Genomic DNA, 22,482 nt, shown 5'->3' on the forward strand with positions numbered 1-22,482 from the left:
GAGACTGAAAATGAGGCAAACGAGAACTGAAAGCACTAAGGATGTGACTGTATTATTGATGAAAACAAGGCGGGGTGTGGGATTGCTGACTACATTGCCATATGAGATATGAGGGTCTTATTATTGCTCCATGCAGAGATGTTGCCAGGGAAGGAGTTGCCTCACTATACCATGCGTAATGCTCTCTAATTCTCGAGTGACTTGAATCCGTGCAGAATTTAATGGTGGTCCCAGGCGAGTGTAGTGGATTTATGCATTAACTCTGAGGGATTATTATTCCGTGAATGTTCATTCTGTTTGAAATGGGCTACCATTGACTTCATGCAAATTTTGACAGTCACATTGTCTTCATCAGTAATAATCAACTGTTTGTTATAAATGAAGATGTTATCTATAACTTTGCGTGGTTGATTCATTGCTCTTTTTTCTTGGAGTGTTTGTCGCCAGCACCACAATTTTCTTTCCCTTTCATTTATTTTTAAAATTTTCTGTCATATCTCTTCTATTAATATTACAAGTGCCTCCATTGTTCTCAGGCATGCTATGGCGGCTTGACAGGCTCTGTGCAATTCCTGAATGCAGGAGTTCTGCCTGAAGTTTATTGTGAAGGAGAGCACCTACAACCAGATTGTGATGAGCAAGGAGTTTGAGACAATTGCACAGCCACTCATGGTAGAGATCATCCGACGCCGACAGATGCCAGCTGTACGCTCACTGCTTGAGCCAATGTTTGACTATACTGGTGAGCAGCTTGGGCCTTTATGCTTCCTAGGACTGCTTAGCTCATTGTGGCTTAATTACTCACTCATTACTTCTTGTTGCCAATGTTTAGTTGAAGCAGGCTGAATTTGGAGAAGAGGAACGTGAGTGAACGAACAGTTTAATGTATCCATAATGCTAATATTACATAACTGCAGTCAATACTTGAACAGAATGGTTAATAGGTTAGTCTAGAAGGAAGGATAAAATATACATACTTTTGCCTAATTTCTCAAAAATGGTGATGGTCCCTTCTGGCCTAATTGGTAAAGGCAGTAATTTTGGTGAATGATTAAGTGCCAGTTTGTAAACATAAGAGGAAGTGTTGGAGTTTATCTATTGGTTTTTTTAAGTTCTGGTGCATAGTCAATGAAAATGGGTGTCTCTTTACTTTTCATTTCCTTGCTTTATTATTTTGTTTTTGTATGTGCTGTTGCGTTTATACATGCTTTAACATGTGTAGTCAATATAAATATGAGTTAACAAAATAGCAATTTTCAAATTTTAGTAATCATCAAACTGTGTGCACAATTCATGCAGTGTTCCAAACACTTGAACCAACACTGAAAAACCTGTAATTTTAGAATTACCTAGGTAACAGCTAGAATTTTTAAAATTTGATAGCTCTCCCGCAGTGTTTTGCACAAAGATCTAGTTTAGCTGCCTATGGTTACGCACCACGATAGCTCAGTGGCTTTGACGATGTGCTGCTGAGGATGAAGTTGTGGATGCAATCCCTGGCTTCTGCGGCCACATTTTTATGAGGACAGTATACAAGACACTCATTTAGTTTTCAGGTGTATGTACACATTATAGAACCCAAGCGTTGGAAATTAATACACTACTGCTATAATGGCTACAGTTAATCTCCTTATACACTAAAGTGTTTCTCAATTGTTGCTTTGAAACATAAACCATGTCAGTCAATTGAGCTTCTTGTAGCTAAATTTTTAAAATCTTAGATTGCACTAAATAACCAAGCTTGTAAAGCTATAGAGGAGCCAAGTATGCAATACTGTGACTAGATTTGCCTTTTATTATTTTTCTTTCTATTATTTTTTAAGAATTTATTATTTGTCCCTAAAAAAAATTGTTGCAGGCACGACACTGGAGCAAGACATGGAGACCTTCCTGAAGGAGACGGGTCGGGAGTTTTGTGACATTACGCTGTTGCTTGACGGACACCCGATCCCTGCTCACAAATCAGTGCTTGTGGCTCGGTGCAGCTACTTCGAAGCCATGTTCCGGTCCTTTATGCCAGACCACAACACTGTGAATGTGAGCGCTATCATTGATGCTAAGAGATGCTTACTTGAGAAGGCAAGGTAGTTGCTCCTTAAGCTTACAAAAAGCTGATGTTACTTCACATCTCAATTGTCAAAACTGTACTGCTCAGCTTGGAAGGCATTGTATACATACCGTTTTATACTACAGGGTAGTGATTACCCAGGGGCATATTTCGCTAGCTTCTTCCATGTTGTTAAAATGCTGTGTGATGTTCAGGGTGTAGCCTCTTTTATGGAAAACTGTAGATGGGGAAGGTGGACCACACTTGCAAGTTCACAAGAACATGGGTACCTTTCCTTGCAACCACAGCCACCAAGCATGTAGGTGGCGTGCTATGTAAGGTATGGGTGCAAATGACTATTCATGTAGATGGCAACATTGGAAAGACAGTTTAAAGGAGCTTAGATAATGCAATAATTTCTTTTTTATGTTAGGACTAGAAGTAGCATTTTTCAGGAAAAATTCTTATATTATAGAAGTCAAGCACTATACGACTTGCATTTGCATAGAATGTGCAGCCCGTAATATTTGATGGCAACCATGGAAAGTGAAATAGTTCATGGTTTGCATATAATATTGTGGCGTTGTTCATGCTCTTTTTCTAATGTGCTGATCTGAAGCTGTGAAAACTTCAAAATGCTGCCACATCAACACTTGTTTTAGTTAGTTGTCTCGTTCTGTTTGGTTTTGCAAATGATTTTTATTTTATAAATCATGAACTAGCCCTTTAGGTATAGCTTATCAGTATGCTGACGACTGCCTACCCAGACTTGACATTAAACACCAGTTGGTGCAAGTTTCGTAAATGCACTCTGAAATAGTTATTTTTTCATTTACAGGTAAATTCTTATGTACCATATTTACTCGCATAATGATCGCACTTTTTTGTCAAAAAAATTGACACAAATTCAGGGGTGCGATCATTACGCGGATTAAATTTCCCACGAAAAGACAAAAATCTTTTTCATCCCACGTTTGCTGCGTGATGACAACGGGTCAACAAACAGACAGCTACCACTGTAACAGTGCGGGACACCAAAACAAAAATGGCAGCCGGCAAGGCAAGCCGAATGCGCCGAACAAACTAGATTTTTTTTTCTTCTCGTGAGTACATTACATGCATTGAAACAGTTTCTTCCATATCAATAATGAATAATATTGTTACCGAAGGATAAAAAAAGAGAGAGGAAGAAGATTGGAGACACTTACTGCTGCGTGTTGTTGGTGGTCAGCCATCTCAACTACTCTGACTTATCCTGTGTATATATTGTAAATATAGTCTTTCTATACTGTGGGATTCTCACCCATGCTCTTGGGACAAAGGAACAACAACACGAGTGCAAACAATCACAAGGGCATTTATTGCACCTTTAATGCCTGCTAGCCGACTTGCTATCCACAAAGCATGCCGATGGGCGTGTGACAAATCTAGAAGTCCGACTCACCGCGACCAGATAGCGAGCGAATACGTTTGCCCCATTCTGGATCCCAACGCCTGGTCGTTCGTGCGTACGGTCACGTGAACGGTGGCGCGTTCAAACGGGGCCTCGTGAGACAGTCCCACAGAAGCATGGATCAGCGCACGCACGGAACGTCCGCACTGCTTGCCGATCTCGAGCCAAAGAAGATGCGCCTGCTCCATTCCGCGCCCAAGTAAGCCCGCCATTAGGTGGTGTTAGCAGCGCAACACTCGCGCCATCTCTCGTACTGCACTTCAACCAGGCCGACTGTCATGGGCATCAGGCCACGCGGCGAAGCCAGATTACAGGAGACGGGAGCTATGCGGGAAAACAAGATATCAGGGGACACCTGAGAGTAGCGCATCTCCACAATACTCACAAAATCCCCGTAACATATTGGTGGGAAGTGCGGGGTACCACGGCTGGAAACGGAGCTCTGCAGTGGATGTTGCATCACTGTCCGCATCATGAATGATGATGAGCATGCGGGATCAACGTCGTTGCCGCCTCCAACATCACCGTCGCCAGCTATGTCGCTGTCACCTTTGGTTGTGGTTGTGCAACCCAAGGATCCCGGAACTTTCTGCAGGACCGATGGTGCCGATGTCGAAGAGTGGGTGGCTATGTACGAACACGTGAGTGGCATCAACATATGGGACCCTACGCTAATGCTAGCTAACCTGCTGTTCTACCTAAGCGGCACGGCAAAGGTGTGGTGCGAAATCCACGAAGAGGAGCTAACCAGCTGGGACCAATGCAAAGAGAAGTTGACAGAGTTGTTTGGCAAACCAGCTGGCCATAAAATCGCTGCAAAGCAGGAACTGGCCTCCCGTACCCAATCCCCTACGGAGTCCTATGTCTCATACATCCAGGACGTGCTGGCACTTTATTGTAAAGCCGATCATGACATGACAGAAGCTGAGGTCAGGCATGTGCTTAAGGGCATTGCTGACGAGGCCTTTAATGTGCAAAAGCTGCTTTACAATTGATGCCATCATTAAAGAGTGCCGACAATTCGAGCAGGCCAAAAGCCGGCGCATCTTGCAACCATTCGCCAGACTTCCCAATACTGCCGCAATGTCGACGTGTGAAGATCAATTTGCACAGCATCATGCATCGCCATCAGAGGACGTGGTGCAAATCGTTTGACGTGAGCCCTGATGCTACCACTTTTTCCATTCCTCTCATACAAGCCATCGTTCGCCAGGAACTTGAAAACATTGGTTTACATTGTGTATGTGCTGTCGCCAAACCTAGAGCTAACGAATGCCCTTCTACTATTTTCGCTTAGCCCCGATGCTTCTCTCCGTGTTATCGCAACCCAACTGAGTAGAGAACTGTGGACGGCCAGCCGATATGTTTCACCCGTCACCGCATTGGTCATGTCGCCCGATACTGTCGCAACTCGTGGCCCTCAACGCCTTGCATGCCGACCAACCTGAGCCATTTTGATGAAAATGCCCGCAATGTTTCACCCACCGCTGAGTCTAACAGTGCTGACAACTCTGGTAGCAACACATGGTACATTCACTCACCATCGCCACGCGGGCACCAGTCTCATTCACCACAAACATGTTGTCCATCTTCCTGTTCGCCGCAGCCATGTCGCCTTTCGTCCCCGGTGGCGTTCGGCTGCACCCTTTCGGAAAACTAAGAAATGCAGCCCTTGAAGGTGGTGCTGCATTGCCTACTACCGCAGCAAATCCTCTGTCTGTGCCCACAAGGAGAAGTGTGCCCACAAGGAGAAGCGTAATAGAAGTGAAAATAGACAGCGTACCTGTCCTAGCACTCGTCGACACTGGAGCCCATGTATCTATGATGAGTGCTAGCCTACGTAGACGTTTAAAGAAGGTCCTCACCCCAGCAGCTGCCCGAGTGCTTCGTGTGGCCGACGGCGGCGTGCTGCTTGTTCTTGGAATGCGTACTGCGCCTTTAATTGTAGCCGGCCGCCCTACTTCTGTTCTCTTCGCTGTGATCGACAACTACCCTCACAACGTTATCCTTGAATTGGACTTTTTATCCACTCATTCTGCTCTCATCGACTGCGTGACCGGCGTTCTTCAGTTAGGACTGACGCAACTTGCCGATATTCCGAGCACCGCTCCACCACATTTGTGCTCGCTTCACGGTGTGCATCTGCCACCCAAGACAGTTACTTACGTCACTTTGTCTGCCCAGCCACAGGTTCCTAACGGTGAATATGTGCTTTGCCCAATCATCGACGTCTTTTGGAACCGGAACGTTGCTGTTCCGCATACGTTGGTCATGGTTACTAATGATGCCGTAGTTCTACCGCTTCTGAATTTCAGCCTGTGCCCTGAAGTGATTCTGGCTGGCATGTTCTTGGCCAGCGTTTTTAGTTCTGAATTTGACATTGAAAATCTGAATGCCGAGAGCGGTTTCATACCACCAGTTGCAGCTCACAGCTCTGGTTCCCTAACGGATGATTTGGCGAAGATGATTGCACCTAACCTCACCTCTGCACAGGTCACGGACAAATGTCTCCTGCTCGAATTGTACCTTGATATGTTTGATTTCAGTGAAAAGCCTTTAGGACAAACATCTGTTCACCACCGTATAATTTTTGGAGGCACGAATTCTATTCGTTGGCATCCCTATCATGTATTGCATGCTGAATGTCGAGTCATCCAATCATAAGTGGACAAAATGCTCCAAAAAGGGGTCATTGAGCCATCAGCTGGCCCTTGAGCTTCGCCTGTCGTCCTTGTGAAAAAGAAAGATGGTATCTGGCGTTTTTGCATCTATTATCGCCACTTAAACAAGATCCTGTGAAAAGACGTGTGCCCACTACCGCGCATCGATGATACCTTGGACTGCTTGCACTGAGCGAAATACTTCTCGTCCATCTAGCTTTGATCCGGCTACTGGCAGATTTCAGTTGATGAAATGGACCGCGAGAAGACGGCCTTCGTCACACTGGATGTTTTATATCAGTTCAAAGTCATGCCCTTTGGCCTATGCAATGCTCCTGCGACATTTCAATGTGTGATGGACTCTCTTCTGCAAGGCTACAAATCGACCACCTGTCTCTGTTACCTTGACGACGTTATCATTTTTTCTCCCACATTCAGCAGCCACCTGGCTCGCTGCGATTCTTGTGGTCTTCCAAAAAGCCGGCCTTCAACTGAACTCCACGAAGTGTCAATTCAGGCGCCGTCAGATTACCGCCGTCAGATTACCGTGTTGGGACACCTCGTTGACGCATCCGGTGTCCAACCAGATCCAGAAAAAGTTCCTGCCGTACGCAGTTTCCCTGTGCCACGTTCTGCTTCTGACGTGCGCTGCTTTGTCGGCCTGTGTTCTTACTTTCGCTGTTTTGTCAAAAACTTCGCCATCGTTCTAACATTCTAAAGCTCATTAACAAACTTTGAATTAAAATAAAGAACTGTGGATTATTTTTGCAAATGGAAAAATTTGTTATTCATTGAGATAGTTCTTAAATTTCAGATACAAATTTTAACATGCTAGAGCCTGTTTACAAATATAGAGTGAGTGAGTGAGTGACGAAACTTTGTTCTGAACGCCTGCAGAACGGTTAGCCTTCCCCTGTTAGGGAGGCGTTACCGTGACGCGGCCATGACGTCTTCGCGGCGTGTGGCGCCTCTACTTCGGCCGCGGCCGCACTATTCCCTTTGGTCAACCGCGCCTGCCCCTCCTTTGGGGTGGCAGCCTCCCTCCGGTTTCGCTCGGTCGTTGCCTTTCGAGGGCCGCCAAGATCTGCTGGACGGCCTGGCTATTTTTTGATTAATGAGAAAATTTTTTATTCATCGATATTTTAAATTTCAGATTGCCATTGGTGAGATGATTCCATCCCTACAGTCCTTCAACACCTTATTGAGGTATATCTACTATGGTGACATCAGTATGCCTCCTGAAGATTCTTTGTATCCTTTTTGGGAAACTTGCTGTGGCTTTTTAAGCGACACTCTCCTGCTGATCCATGGAGATATGTGTTCAACATCACTTTGCAGCAACTGTCATAGTGAACCTCACAGCACAGGTACAAGCTGGACTGTCTCAGAGGTTTGCACTTGAGCATGCATGCATTGAGCATTATTGCAGTAAAATCAAGAGTTCGACAAAAAATCATCTGGTCAGGCTTGCCCATAGTCAAGGGTAAAACGGATTATGACCAAAAACGTTAGCCCTTTAAGGGTGGATTTTTTTTTTCCATATGCGACTGCCCAGGATCGATTTTTTTCTTTATTGCAGATTCCGATTCTTTTTAGGGATTTATTTCGAAAAAAAAAATTACCCTAATTTTTATAGGGCGACGTAATGTACGAAAAAATATCTTGCGTTGGTATATATGCACTCTTCATTCATGAATAACAACAATAAAAAGGGAATAAACTTATCAGAATAAAAATTTTTATGCATTTTTATGCACATAGTTCAACGCTTTGAAAATCCGCACATGAGAATATTTCGCAAGCCTCAAATGTTCCTGTTCTTACACTAATACGTACGTCCATAGCATAATCGAACAGCGTAGGTGCGCGCACTCAAGAAAACTGTTTGGTTATGTGCCCATCAGAAAAAGCAACATGTGTGACAAACTTCCACTAATCTTCATCTTATCGCCAACCAGCTAGGGCAACTAGTTTTCGCAAGTCTTAAAAAAAAAGAAACGGAAAGGCATGCATGGCGGCATCCTTCCTTATGCGCACCCCTGTGAGCACTAAACGAGCAAGAAACAAGTGGTCGCCCTTTGAGCAATTAGGAACGAGATAGTAATCAGTTTCGCAAGGGCAAAAAGCCGAAACTGCCTGCAAAACAAAATCCAAACGGCTGCCCGCCAGCGCGCACGCCAATGCACGAGCAGTGGTATATAGACGCGCGGGAGCAAACTAGCACAAAAACAAACCATGCAACGAAAACTGAGAGAGGGAAGCGCACAAAAAAATTCCCTGTATCCGCACATAGTGGCAGCACATGACAGAAAAGAAAAAATTAGGAAATTGGCGCGCTTTTTAAACATTCAGATGGCGGCGTAAATATACGGCATCGACCATTTTCGGACTTGTATGCGGCGCTGTGTACTTGCGTCATTGACTGTCAGAGGGTTAAAATAAAAGAAAACCAAGATGTTTTGGCTCCCATATGGAGGCCTTGTTCACAATGAAAGTAAACAAAAGGGGGAGGTGATTATGTATGTGTGAATAGATGGCACAAACAGCGGGCATAAACGAAAGGAAGGCTGCCATCATTGCAGTTCACCGTGGTATGAGCATGGATTAGTAATGACTTGAGATGCAAACGCAAGGTTAGATTACTTTCAGTGGCTATTACATGTGCCCTACCCCAGTTGATATCATGTCCTTCTGTTACAGAATGCTCGGCAAGAGCGTTAGCTTTTTGTTTTTTGACATCATGACAGTGTTCCTTGATGCGCCTTTGAAAATTGCCCGTCTCGCCGATGTAGACGTAACTGCAGTCTTCACAAGGAATGTTATACACAACACCTGGGTACCGCTCCTTTGGAAGCTTGTCTTTGATATTTACAAGCACGTTTTTCGGCTTTTTCGCTGGCACATGTGCAACGTGCACATCAAAAGAATGAAGTATATGGGCTAAGGCCTTGCTAGTGCTGGGAGCATAAGATATCATAGCATGTTTACGAGGATTAAATGTGGCGGAGAAAGCACTAGGAGGGTAGGATAGGTAACGCTGCACTGAAGCCACAAATGAAGCAGGATAGTTGTTGCATGAAAGTTCAAGATGAATGGCTTCCAAATCTTTTTTTAGGTCTTTAGGAAAACTGCAGGTTTTTTGCGAACATTGTATGAACGATACAGTGACGGAACGTTTGTGGCAAGCAGGATCAATTGATGTGAAGTTCAAGTAGTGTCCCGTGTACGTAGGTTTTTGGAACACATAAAAACGAGGTCCTGTTCCTTCACGTTGCACCATAACACCCGGAAAAGGCAAGCGATGATCCTCCTCCAATTCAACCATAAAATTTATGGTGTGTTCTATTTAGTTGAAATGTGACGAAAAAGCATCCAGGGCATCTTTCTTTATCACACAAAATCAGTCGTCCACATATCTAAGAAATATTTTTGGTTACGGCATGAACGTCGCTAGAGCCCAGCATTCTACTGTTTCCATCGTTAGGTTTGCAGCGGTGACCGACAGGGAGGCACCCATTGGCGTTCCCTGAAGTTGCATGTAGATGTAGAAGCAACCTTGGAAAACAAAATAAGTATTTTCAAGGCAGAACTGCAAAAGCTTGTGCAGGTCCGTAACCTTAAATGGTGTCCTCTTGGACAGCGAAGCGTCATCTTGGAGGGCAGCAGAACATATGTAAACAGCGAGGTTGGTCGGCACACAAGTAAACAGGGAGGTCACATCAAACGATGCCATAGTGTCGTCTTTATCAAGACTAAGATCGCATACTTTTTTCATGAAGTCACTCGAGTTACGCACATGTGTCGAGCCACAGCCCACAAGTGGTGATAGGATGCTGTGCAAGTACTTGGAAAGGCCGTTTAGAGGAGACCACCTGTAATCCGCAATTGGCCGCCTGGTACAGCAGGCTTGTGTATCTTGGGGAGGCCATATAGAGCAGGAGCGGAGCCATTGTGGCAAAGGAGTCTATAGTAAAGGTGCTTATGCCTCGGAGGGACGAAATGAGACATATCCTTGAAAAACTTTTGCAAGTATTTCTGTACTTTGCTTGTTGGGTGCTTGTCAAGATGAGAATAGGCACTCTCCCGTAGCAAGGACAGCATGCTGTCAACGTAATCACTCCAATCCAGAAGGACTGTTGCATTGTCTTTATCGGCTTGGAGGATAACTAGATCATCGTTTCCTCGAAGACTTAACCGCCTTGCACTGTTCTGGGGTCAGAGGTGACACGAATTGCCTGGGCCGAAATTTCAGCAGCACACCCACAACTCGTGTCCGGTCTTCATTGCAACGAGAAGGCTCTACCTTGGTCACGGCATTTTCTCGTGCGCAGACCAAGCGCTTGGTGTCCAACGTTGGTCCCGTAGTGAAGTTGAGGCCAAGGTTAAGGATGGACAGCTCGGAAACGCTTGGACTGTAAGAAGATAGGTTGTGCACAGTGGTAGTGGTCAGACTTCTGGTTGGTGGCTTGTGTGAAAAGTGAAGGCCCTCTAGCTTGTTCTTGTGGGTAGCTTCCCCTCGATACGACTGTCGTGAAGCCTCGAAGTTTGCATGAAGAAAAATGCTGGCACATTCATCAGGGTTCAGAGAGAAGGGAACATTCATCAGGGTACCGAAACTCCGAATGATGACGAGAGAAGAAGGCTTCGTTTTCGAGTCCTCTTATCTTTTCTCTGCAGTCAAGTATCCTGGCTTGAAGAAGCAAGCGTTCAGCCTTGGCAACAACTATAAGGTCAAAACTCGACATGACGGGTTGGCCGAGGTAACGGGAACGAGGAATGAAACCTTGGGACTTGCAGGACAAGTTGAACTGAAGGTGACCTTTGAAGGCAGAAGTATGGGTGATGAGGGAAACGTAACGGCGAATTTCAGTCACATTAGCTTGGTCATACACCTGGCAAAGATTAATGAAATCAAGAGTTCGATGAAAACTCGTTTGGTCGGGATTGCTCATAGTCAAGGGTAAAATGGACGCCGACCAAAAACATTAAAAGAAAAGAAAACCAAGACGTTTTGACTCCCATACAAGGGCCTTGTTCACAATGAAAGTAAACGAAAGGGTGGAGATGATTATGTACGTGTGAATAGATGGTGCAAACAACAGGCATAAACAGAAGGAAGGCTGCCACCATTGCAGTTCAGCGTGGTATCAGTAGTATGGATAAGTTTGAATGGCTTCCGTTTACTGTTTTACCCTTGACCATTATTGCAGTGGTCAGAGCATAACTGTTAGTGCTACCTCATTGGTGTTATGTAGTGCCGGACAGGCCGCCATTGGAATATTAACCTGGCAATGTTTAACGCTAGAACATTATCTAGTGAGGCGAGTCTAGCAGTGCTATTGGAGGAACTAGAGGGCAGTAAATGGGATATAATAGGGCTCAGTGAAGTTAGGAGGCCAAAAGAAGCATATACAGTGCTAAAAAGCGGGCACGTCCTGTGCTACCAGGGCTTAGCGGAGAGAAGAGAACTAGGCGTTGGAGTCCTGATTAATAAGAATATAGCTGGTAACATACAGGAATTCTATAGCATTAACGAGAGGGTGGCAGGTCTTGTTGTGAAACTTAATAAGAGGTACAAAATGAAGATTGTACAGGTCTATGCCCCTACATCCAGTCATGATGACCAGGAAGTCGAAAGCTTCTATGAAGACGTGGAACCGGCGATGGGTAGAGTGAAAACTAAATACACCATACTAATGGGCGACTTTAATGCCAAGGTAGGCAAGAAGCAGGCTGGTGACAAGGCGGAATGGGGGAATATGGCATAGGCACTAGGAATATCAGGGGAGAGTTATTAGTAGAGTTTGCGGAACAGAATAATATGAGGATAATGAATACCTTCTTCCGCAAGCGGGATAGTCGAAAGTGGACGTGGAGGAGCCCGAACGGCGAGACTAGAAATGAAATAGACTTCATACTCTGCGCTAACCCTGGCATCATACAAGATGTGGACGTGCTCGGCAAGGTGCGCTGCAGTGACCACAGGATGGTAAGAACTCGAATTAGCCTAGACCTGAGAAGGGAACGGAAGAAACTGGTACATAAGAAGCCGACCAATGAGTTAGCGGTAAGAGGGAAAATAGAGGAATTCCAGATCAAGCTACAGAACAGGCATTCGGCTTTAACTCAGGAAGAGGACCTTAGTGTTGAAGCAATGAACGACAATCTTGTGGGCATCATTAAGGAGTGTGCAATAGAAGTCGGTGGTAACTCCGTTAGGCAGGATACCAGTAAACTATCGCAGGAGACGAAAGATCTGATCAAGAAACGCCAATGTGTGAAAGCCTCTAACCCTACAGCTAGAATAGAACTGGCAGAACTTTCGAAGTTAATCAACAAGCGTAAGACAGCTGACATAAGGAAGTATAATATGGATAGAATTGAACATGCTCTCAGGAACGGAGGAAGCCTAAAAACAGTGAAGAAGAAACTAGGAATTGGCAAGAATCAGATGTATCCGTTAAGAGACAAAGCCGGCAATATCATTACTAATATGGATGAGATAGTTCAAGTGGCTGAGGAGTTCTATAGAGATTTATACAGTACCAGTGGCACCCACGACGATAATGGAAGAGAAAATAGTCTAGAGGAATTCGAAATCCCACACGTAACGCCGGAAGAAGTAAAAAAAGCCTTGGGAGATATGCAAAGGGGGAAGGCAGCTGGGTAGGATCAGGTAACAGCAGATTCGTTGAAGGATGGTGGGCAGATTGTTCTAGAGAAACTGGCCACCCTGTATACGCAATGCCTTATAACGTCGAGCGTACCGGAATCTTGGAAAAACGCTAACATAATCCTAATCCATAAGAAAGGGGACGCCAAAGACTTGAAAAATTATAGACCGATTAGCTTACTGTCCGTTGCCTACAAACTATTTACTAAGGTAATTGCAAATAGAATCAGGAACACCTTAGACTTCTGTCAAGCAAAGGACCAGACAGGATTCCGTAAAGGCTACTCAACAATAGATCGTATTCACACTATCAATCAGGTGATAGAGAAATGTGTGGAATATAACCAACCCTTATATATAGCTTTCATTGATTACAAGAAAGCATTTAATTCTTTCGAAACCTCAGCAGTCATGGAGGCATTACGGAATCAGGGTGTAGACGAGTCGTATGTAAAAGTACTGAAAGATATCTATAGCGGCTCCACAGCCACCGTAGTCCTCCATAAAGAAAGCAACAAAATCCCAATAAAGAAAGGCGTCAGGCAGGGAGATACGATCTCTCCAATGCTATTCACAGCGTGTTTACAGGAGGTATTCAGAGACGTGGATTGGGAAGAAATGGGGATAAAAGTTAATGGAGAATACCTTAGTAACTTGCGATTCGCTGATGATATTGCCTTGCTTAGTAACTCAGGGGACCAACTGCAATGCATGCACACTGACCTGGAGAGGCAAAGCATAAGAGTGGGTCTAAAAAATTATTCTGCAGAAAACTAAAGTAATGTTTAGCAGTCTCGGAAGAGAACAGCAATTTACAATAGGCAGCGAGGCACTGGAAGTTGAAAGGGAATACATTTACTTAGGGCAGGTAGTGACTGCGGACCCGGATCATGAGACGGAAATAATCAGAAGAATAAGAATGGGCTGGGGTGCGTTTGGCAGGCATTCTCAGATCATGAACAGCAGGTTGCCATTATCCCTCAAGAGAAAAGTGTATAATAGCTGTGTCTTACCAGTACTCACCTATGGGGCAGAAACCTGGAGGCTTACGAAAAGGGTTCTACTCAAATTGACGACGACGCAATGAGCTGTGGAAAGAAGAATGATAGGTGTAACTTTGAGGGATAAGAAAAGAGCAGATTGGGTGAGGAAACAAACGCGAGTTAATGACATCTTAGTTGAAATCAAGAAAAAGAAATGGGCATGGGCAGGACATGTAATGAGGAGGGAAGATAACCGATGGTCATTAAGGGTTACGGACTGGATTCCAAGGGAAGGGAAGCGTAGCAGGGGGCGGCAGAAAGTTAGGTGGGCGGATGAGATTAAGAAGTTTGCTGGGACGGCATGGCCACAATTAGTACATGACCGGGGTTGTTGGAGAAATATGGGAGATGCCTTTGCCCTGCAGTGGGTGTAACCAGGCTGCTGATGATGATGATGAGTGCCTACAATGTATCATTCCCCGGATGTCCTTGCAACAAAGTACTGCCACGCCATATTTTCAGGCTCTTGCAACCTGTAAAAAACTGCTTATGCTTTCCTTAGGCAGCTAGAAATAAAAAAGCATTCCTATCTGTACCTCCAAAATGAAACAATGACCATGTGGAGTAAATGTACTAATGAGGAGCACGAGAGCACATTTAATTGATGTAGCTGACCAGAGACCTGGTAAAACTTGCCTGCATTTTCTTTTGCTTTTTTTAATACTAAACATTTCTGTCTCTGCCTCATCAGTTTTACAATATCAATGACTTTGAACACTGGTATATAAAATAAGTGTTCATTGTTATTGTGATATGTACTGTTCACAAACAGGGACAAAATGGACATTGAATAGCAATGAAGACACAAACTGACACAAAGAAGTGCAAAAGTTTGTGCCTTCATTCAGTGTCCATCTTGTCCCCATTAGTGTGTACTGTACATAGTGCAGTAACATTGAACATACACTAACTAGCCCAATTCATTGCGCTGTAAAACAAGAGACTAGTTATCAGCATAATACACACTAACAGCATATGGACTTGCATTGAACCCATCAAAATGTCCTTGCACAGTGTTCTCCTTGATGTGCACTATTTCCCAGGTACCTTTTCTCTGCACCTTACTTTTATGGCTTTACTAATAATCGCCTACAAGCTTTCTGCAAGGAGAACCTGGAGATGAATGTAACATTTGAAAATGTTATTCAGGTAAGTAGAAACCTGTGATATTGCCTTTAAGCTCTGGGTTTGTGCAGTTCTGAATCAAATAAAATTTTTCAGTTGTGTAAATTTAGTTAACAGTATGAAATAGTGTATTTCATATAGCCTTGCCCTGCCCATTTCGATACTGTTAGATAATTATTATAAGAGATGGGCAAGGAGCTCTGAAGAAGTTCTGAACATTGTTGCTTCCGCGTTCTACCTCATCTGTATTATATACTATGTGTCCCCTCTAGGAGCAGTCAGTATTGCAAGGCTACTTATGTCGGTAACTTTAGAACCCTGGGCTACGTCTTTTAGCTTGTTAATGAGAGCAGTGCACCTTTGCACTTGAAAAAGCCTGGCATTCTACAACACATGTTTCATTGTGAAGAGAGGGTCTTAGCATATCAAGGATATCGCACAGAATTAATTGAGATATTTGTTACTATTATGTCACTAGCGTGCAGGTGTGCGAGAAGAAGGGACACAGCCTCGGTCAGAGTTTTTGATTCACTTTTAAAATGTGCTAATGGAAAACAATAAAACTTGGCACGCCTGCCAGAGTTGATTGTCAAAATGTAGGTAACAGTAGGAAACAACAGCAGGTGTATACTGAAAGCATCTATGTCAGCATGTACACCTAACATCTTAACATAGATAACTGCCCAGAGGGCTTATCATGTATTTTAAAGTCAATGAGCAAAAGCAACTTTCTGTTGCAAAATTCATTTCATTTAGTAATTTTCACAAGTAGACTCCCAGCAAAGTATGACTACCTTTCCTTTTTAAAGACAACACTAAGATCATCAAAAGGCTCTTATTGTGCTCTTTCTTTTTCTCTTCATGATCAGATTCTGGAAGCAGCTGACAGGATCCAAGCTACAGACATGAAAAAGCATGCCCTTAGCCTCATTGTGCATCATTATCCAAAGGTTAGTGAGCTGATTTTCTCGTTATTATGTGCTTTGGAAACTGTCAAAGGTGGAACATGGGAGCTGTTACGGATACAAGCATTGTGAAAAACAGCTGGAAAAATAAGAAAAATTTCTTATGCATCCAACTCCTCAAGTACACTTTTGTGGCTGATACTGTTGTTTTGAAAGTACATTACATTACTAATGCAATTAGCGTTCTTTGCTTGCATCAGCCGTTCTGAGCCTATCTAATCTAGCCTCCTACGCCGAACCATTGGCCCATGTTATCTTCCAGCTTGGGCCACTCGTTATGTGCTTGTGGTTGTGATGCTGCCTTGGTCATTCTATCCTCGTCATTTCAGCTTCATAATATGACTCTCATCATGTCATCGTCATGCCTTTTACGCTGACCCATAGGCCCAAGTTGTCTAATAGCTTGGGCCATTAGGCATGTGCTCATGGTCGTGATGCTGTCATAGTTGTCGCATCGTCATTCCAGATTTGTCATTCAACTCTTGTCATGCCATTGTTGTCATGCAGTCGCCATGTATTCATTGTTACACTGCTGTCGTGCTCATTCAATCATATCACTCCAGTTTCGTCATCTGACTCTCGTCATGCCATCATCGCCATATGGGCTTTGTGTTACAGTTGTCACACCATTGTCATCTTATACTCGTCATCATACAGTTGTCCTCAGGCCACAGTCATGCCATCGTCATCACTGTGCTGTCGTCATACAGTTGTTGTCATGCGTTCATTGTCATACATTCGTTGTGATGCTGTTGCGGTTGTTTCATTGTCATCATTCTAACTTAATCATCCAGCTCTTGTCATGCCATCGTCGTCATATTGTCGTCGTCGCACTTTCGTTTTAATATCCTCATCATTCAGTAACATCATCCCATTGTTGTCGTGCCGTCGTTGTCATGCCACCTTTGCCTTTCCATCAACTTCAATCTTTCTTCGTCGTTATATCGTAATTATGCTGTTGTTGTTCAGTCAAGATTAGGCCACTGATTTCATACCATCGTCGTCATTGCATCATAGTCAGACATTCACTATCATGCATTCATTGTCATATTATCGTCATCATGACGTCGAGGTCATGTCATCGTCGTCACTCCAGCTTCATCATTAGACTGTTGTCACACTGTTGTCGTCATACAAGCTTCATGATACAGTTGTCGTTGGGCCATTGGCGTCATTCACGCCTCGTCATACCATTGTCCTCATACCATGGTCATGCCATCGTCTTCATTGTGTCGTCGTCGAACAGTCATGCATTTATTGTCATTGTGTTGTCATGATGCCGTCGGGGTCCTTCTATCATCATCACTCTAACTTCTACATCCCAGCCTTGTCATCCCATCGCCATCACATCATCGTCGTCACATAGTAGTCATCATACCGCTTTTGTTGATCCACCGATGTCATTCCTTTTTTGTCATTCTATCATAAACATGCTGTCATCATTCAATCGTGATTATGCTGTCTGGTTGTACCATCATTGTCATTCGAGTTTTGTCATCCAGTTGTCGTTCTACCATCTCATCATGGCAGCATTGTCATCTTAATGCCCTCATGTTGTCGTCACCAAACTGTTGTCGTTATACTATAGTCATAATTTAGGGATCGCCATCTCATTTTCATTTTGCCAGTGTCATCATATTGCCTTTGTTGTCTCACTACGTCAGCATCGTACAGTCGTTGTCATGCTGCCATGCTCATGGTCAACCTTTGCAAGCAAGTGCCATAGCAAAGTGGGATGATACCAAAGTTTGATACATATAGCCAGAAGCAATGGAAGTCTTAGAATTACTGCTACATATGTCAAGTAAATGTGACTTCAAAAATGCCATCTGTACCTACATTGCTTGAATGCTAATCACATTACCCATGAAAGTCATCGTGAGGCAAGTTCTGCTGTAATTTGTTCTTTATGGTAAAAAGGAAATTTTTGTCAAATGTGCTCATTCTTTAGTGCATTACATTGATGCTGTTTTCGGCGGTTTCAATGTTAATCTTTGCGATGAAGTGACAATGAACTGTACAAGTATGACGACCATATGCTGAGTGGTGTTGGAGTGGATTGGAGGATAAATTATTGACTGCATAAACTCATTCTCACAAATAAAAATGGAAGATATCAACAAATGTGTTCAGTGGCTGATAAATTAAGTGACTGTATTTTATTCCATAGAATCTTATTGAATTAAGAAGCGGTTGATCATTTTGACTCTGTATTGTTTAATATAACCGCTAGGTAATTCACTGCCCATTCTGTGGCTCTCCTTTCTTATGCTTTTTGTTCACTTATCAGCAAATATGCGTTGTGGAATATCACCTCTACGTTGTTATTAATTGTGCTGGTCCATCGTGATGCTTTATGCAGGTTGCAAGACTGCCAAAGATACGGAGCCTTAGCAAAGATCTCCTGCTTGACATCCTAGAAGCACTGGCGGATGACATGAGTGATTCCAAGCTGTGTCAGGATGTGTCGTCAGCGAGTCTATGCAGTGATTCTGCAGGATCGGCAAGCTTGGTGCTAGATCCAAGCCCTTACCACGAGAGTGGCTGCAAATGATCCTTGGTTCAAACTGCCCGGTACAAATGTATGCCTGAGCTTGTAGTGGTTGCAAGTTTTTCACCAACATCATGTGCCATTAAGGTCTGGGAAGACTGGTAACAAGTGAAATCTCACTGTCTACTCGTAATTCTGCGTTATGATGAACTTGCCAACTAGCAAATGGCCCAAGCTGCTTTCGCACAGTATAGATTGATGCTTAGCAGATGATAACAGCAAATGCATCCTCTCCACAGCTGTTGCTGCAGATTCAGAGACCAACTAGAATTGACCACAGCCCTTTATGTGCACCACATCTCACTGTTGTAACTTGAACATGTCACCAGCTAGACTGTGCAGCAGTTCACTGAGATACAGAAATCTTGTGCTTGTCACTCCAGGGTTGGGCTCACAAGACCAATTGATCCATCTGTCAAATGCTTTTACTTAAAGCACAACATGGCATGGTGGCGAGGCCTTGCACATCTCTCTCTTCGTGTCCCACTTTCAGTAGCACCACTGCAAACTAAGCCTGTGGTCTGGGTATGACACCACCTGCTATTCAATCTTAACCAAAGCTACATCTGCAAGACAGCAAACAAGCTGTTCTATGGTACTTACAAGAAATGTGTGCCAAACAGGTGAGAACAGCAGGGTGGACCTGAAAGAACTAAAATTGAAAGGTCTGTGTATCTTATCAATAGTGTAACATGAACATTATTTTGGAAGGTGTTTTGGGCCTGCACTTTGTTGAGAGTTCTCAGCCTACTTCTTGTAGGTGTCCCATACGAATCAACAGAATTTTGAGGTAGTGTGCCGACACCAAGCTACCACCATCTTTGTCAGTTCACTGTGTACTCCTGGTCTTCATTACATACACGTCTGGAATACATTTCTACAGCTGGCTGGTTGTTGCCAACTGTTGGACCTATTGGCCACCATGTTTGTTAATAAAAGACAACTTTCTACCAGCTACAAATTAAGATATGTACTGTAAATATTTGTGCAATTACAATGGCTGTGCATATGAGGGGCCTGGCGGTCCCATGCTGTCAAGTTCCCATCAGGTTGGTGTTCTTCAAAGCATCTAGAACTCCCGTAGTTGCCGAACACCGGACCTGGAGTGCGCTTGTACCTATTTACCGGTAGGTACCCGGCGGCAGCACTCGTAAGCGGCAGAGGCTTGACTATTTCACCAAAGATATGGTGTAACAAAGGGCTCCCAAAGGCCTTCGCAAATCTCTATAGAACTCCCTTTCGAGATGAGAACCCATATAAACAACTGAGTGCTGGGTTGTGGTACATCTCTACCCATTAGAAAGACCGGTGGGTTTCCGGCAACACCAGGATTCGAACCCAGGACCTTCTTCATACCTGCCAGACGCTCTAGCATTTCACCATCACTGTGTAGCAGCTTCCCACAGCTTCCTATACGTCATTGCGCTTGCCCGCACATTCACCCTTCACGATGGGGGCGGGAAGCCAGTGTGGGCACAGGGTTGTCGGCATTATGCAAGAGACCTATAAGCTTTGAAACAAAGTTGCGATCAGTTAGGGACAGTGGGCGTTGCTACTGGTTGCTGTGATTACAAGGTATACTATGTCAAAGTGTCATCAGCGTAATTTGGCACTGTGGTCGGCAGTCGGACTGCCACTTCATGTGTCTGCTGATGTGCCCATATGGTCTCGTAATTCACACATGGCAAGGGATATGCAGCAGGTTACACAAGAAAGTTATGAATTGCTACATTGATCATAGCCAGCAGGTTACACAGGAAAGCTATCAATCACTGATGTAGTACCATAGCCTCCTGTGCATTGACGATCATCTGCGGTGGTTTCTGCCGCTTTTTTTTTTCCAGTTTGAAAGCTTGCTGTGCAGCCTAAAGCTGTGTTGTGAAGGTAAGTAGGGTGGACTGTAGATAAACGGATGGTGACCTGATGCACAGCATGGGTGTAGTCCGATTTCAACAAGCAACACTCTCAAAAAAATTTGCACAGATCGAGACGTTCGCATTATATGGGCACCCGCACACTCCTCCCTTCCCAGGAACGAAATAGTGCACAACCTGGCTCGAGAACTGACGGGCCAAGCAGGCGACGCGTAACAAATACTGGGAACGTAGAGAGACCCGATGACCAGCTTTAACGAGATCACCAAACACTATAAATTGGGAAGGGCCCATTTCCCCCCGGCACACTCCTCGCTAAGTAGATGTCAAGCGACGGCATGGCACCTCTTACAAACAGATACATATTCGAAACCGGTGGCCTACCACTGCTACTAACTGGACCTTTACATGGATAGATGTAGATTCTGTCAAGAAAGGGCAGACCTACAAACGGTTTGGGCTTGTTCTCGGACACCCACACAGAATAAAATAAAGACTAGAGAGCAGTGGGAGACTGCGTTGCTCAGCTCTGCACTGGAAGACCAACTCAAGGCAATCCAGCAGGCTGAAGATGCCGCCAGGGCCCAAGGGCTCAAGGCCGTTGTCTAGGTAGAGAGGTCTAGGTCTCAAATCTGCTGTCCAAAAATAAAGTTTAATCCTCCTCCTTTGGGTTGTATATTGTCCCGCAAAAATCGCCACCTAAACACTCCGTACAGACAGTTAACCAGCGAAGCTGAAACGCGCAGCCCTAGTGTTTATCACTGGGTTAATCTTGATGGTTCATTAAACAACGGCGTGGTAGGCTGCCGGATCTTCGGTAGGCAGTTGCTGCTTGCACTTGGCTGCACAAGCCTAGCGGTTCTTGTGCCCGAGCTGCAACTTAGGTAGATGTAGATGAGCTTATTCTCGGTTCTGCTCGCGGCGTGACTGATCCAAAGCTGCTTGCTCCTCGGGAATATATATGACGCGTGGCCTACGCATTTCGGAGCCGTGGAGAAACTGCTGCGCTGGCTGCGCGCACGCACGGCTGCAACGGAGAGCAACGACGTCACTGCTGGTGCTGCTAATCGCGCACCTCTCTCTCTTCTTTTCGCGCATGCGCACGGGGTTGCGCCGGAGTTTTCGGCGTACAGGCGACGGACGGACGAATCGGCAGGCCAAATACAACTTCGCTGTAATAATTATCTGCCTTGCTTGTGTTTACGTTCTTGAAAACTCTGCGCTGGATAGTATTCTTGTGGAGAATGCAATGTAACGCTGATAATGCGCATTCCGTTCGTTACAAGGTAGCACCCGGCGCGCAGCATTAACGCAAGGAAATATGGGCAAGGTAGATGAATATTGTTGTGGGACAAACCTCAACGCGTGCAAACTTTTTTTAAGAGTGAATGGCGTGGAGATGAGCGCAGTTCGGGACAACTCTTCAAGAGGTGCCGCGGGTCTGTGAGAGCAAATCGATGGGCCAGGAAGTAAAGTGTTTGGAAATGACCTTATGTCCTTGCCCAATCCTTTCTGTGCGCCTAGCAATAATTCGCGTCCATTGGAAGTGTGACAAATGCGGCTGGTGCGAGTCGGGTCGGGCAGTACGTGACGTCGGTGCCACGTTAATTTTCATATAATGCCGTTTCGCCATGTATTTTTGCTGCGTTGCGGGTGGTTGCACTCGCGATTGCTGCCTCATGATGGGATGATTTCGATGGCTATAATGAGAAACTTTATTATGTTGAAGGCGCGCCTGGGCACGCGGGAATGAGGTTGCGAAAGAGGCACAGTGGGGGCGAGGCCGCCCTGCGCGCTAACGAAGAGCGAAGGTTTCAAAGGATGCTGGAGCACAGGCTAGAGCGTGCGTTAGAGCAATGCCTCCTTTACTAGATGCCTGCCGCGTCGCTAGTCTTCTCATTGGAGCGGAGGTTCCCGTAGTTCAGGGTAGTCGCAGAGAGACGGCGCTCGCAGCCGACCCACTTCCTGTTGTGGAGGAAATGACGATTACTAGGCTGGCGCGCGCTCGACCAATCGCTTGACGAGAGATTGTGGGTGCTGCCTCCGTGATTGCAGCAGACGCCGCTAAAATCTCGGAGGCTGGGCTACATG

At 44.8% G+C, this 22,482-nt stretch overlaps 1 protein-coding gene across 5 annotated transcripts in view; it reads left to right on the top strand.

Moving 5' to 3' along the window:
• Positions 1-19,399, top strand: part of Lztr1 (Leucine zipper like transcription regulator 1) — a 58,303-nt gene extending 38,904 nt beyond the window's left edge. For all 5 annotated transcript variants that reach the window (XM_065427476.1, XM_065427474.1, XM_065427473.2 and 2 more), the window contains 6 exons: positions 583-742; positions 1,859-2,037; positions 7,314-7,411; positions 14,920-15,025; positions 15,871-15,951; positions 18,329-19,399. In XM_065427476.1, the coding sequence (XP_065283548.1) occupies positions 583-742; positions 1,859-2,037; positions 7,314-7,411; positions 14,920-15,025; positions 15,871-15,951; positions 18,329-18,520 (816 nt within the window). In that variant the 3' untranslated portion in view covers positions 18,521-19,399. The remainder of the gene's footprint in view (positions 1-582; positions 743-1,858; positions 2,038-7,313; positions 7,412-14,919; positions 15,026-15,870; positions 15,952-18,328) is intronic.
• Positions 19,400-22,482: the final 3,083 nt, after the last annotated feature.

This window comes from Dermacentor albipictus, chromosome 2, assembly GCF_038994185.2.
Source record: "Dermacentor albipictus isolate Rhodes 1998 colony chromosome 2, USDA_Dalb.pri_finalv2, whole genome shotgun sequence".
NCBI classification, from domain to species: Eukaryota; Metazoa; Arthropoda; class Arachnida; order Ixodida; family Ixodidae; genus Dermacentor; species Dermacentor albipictus.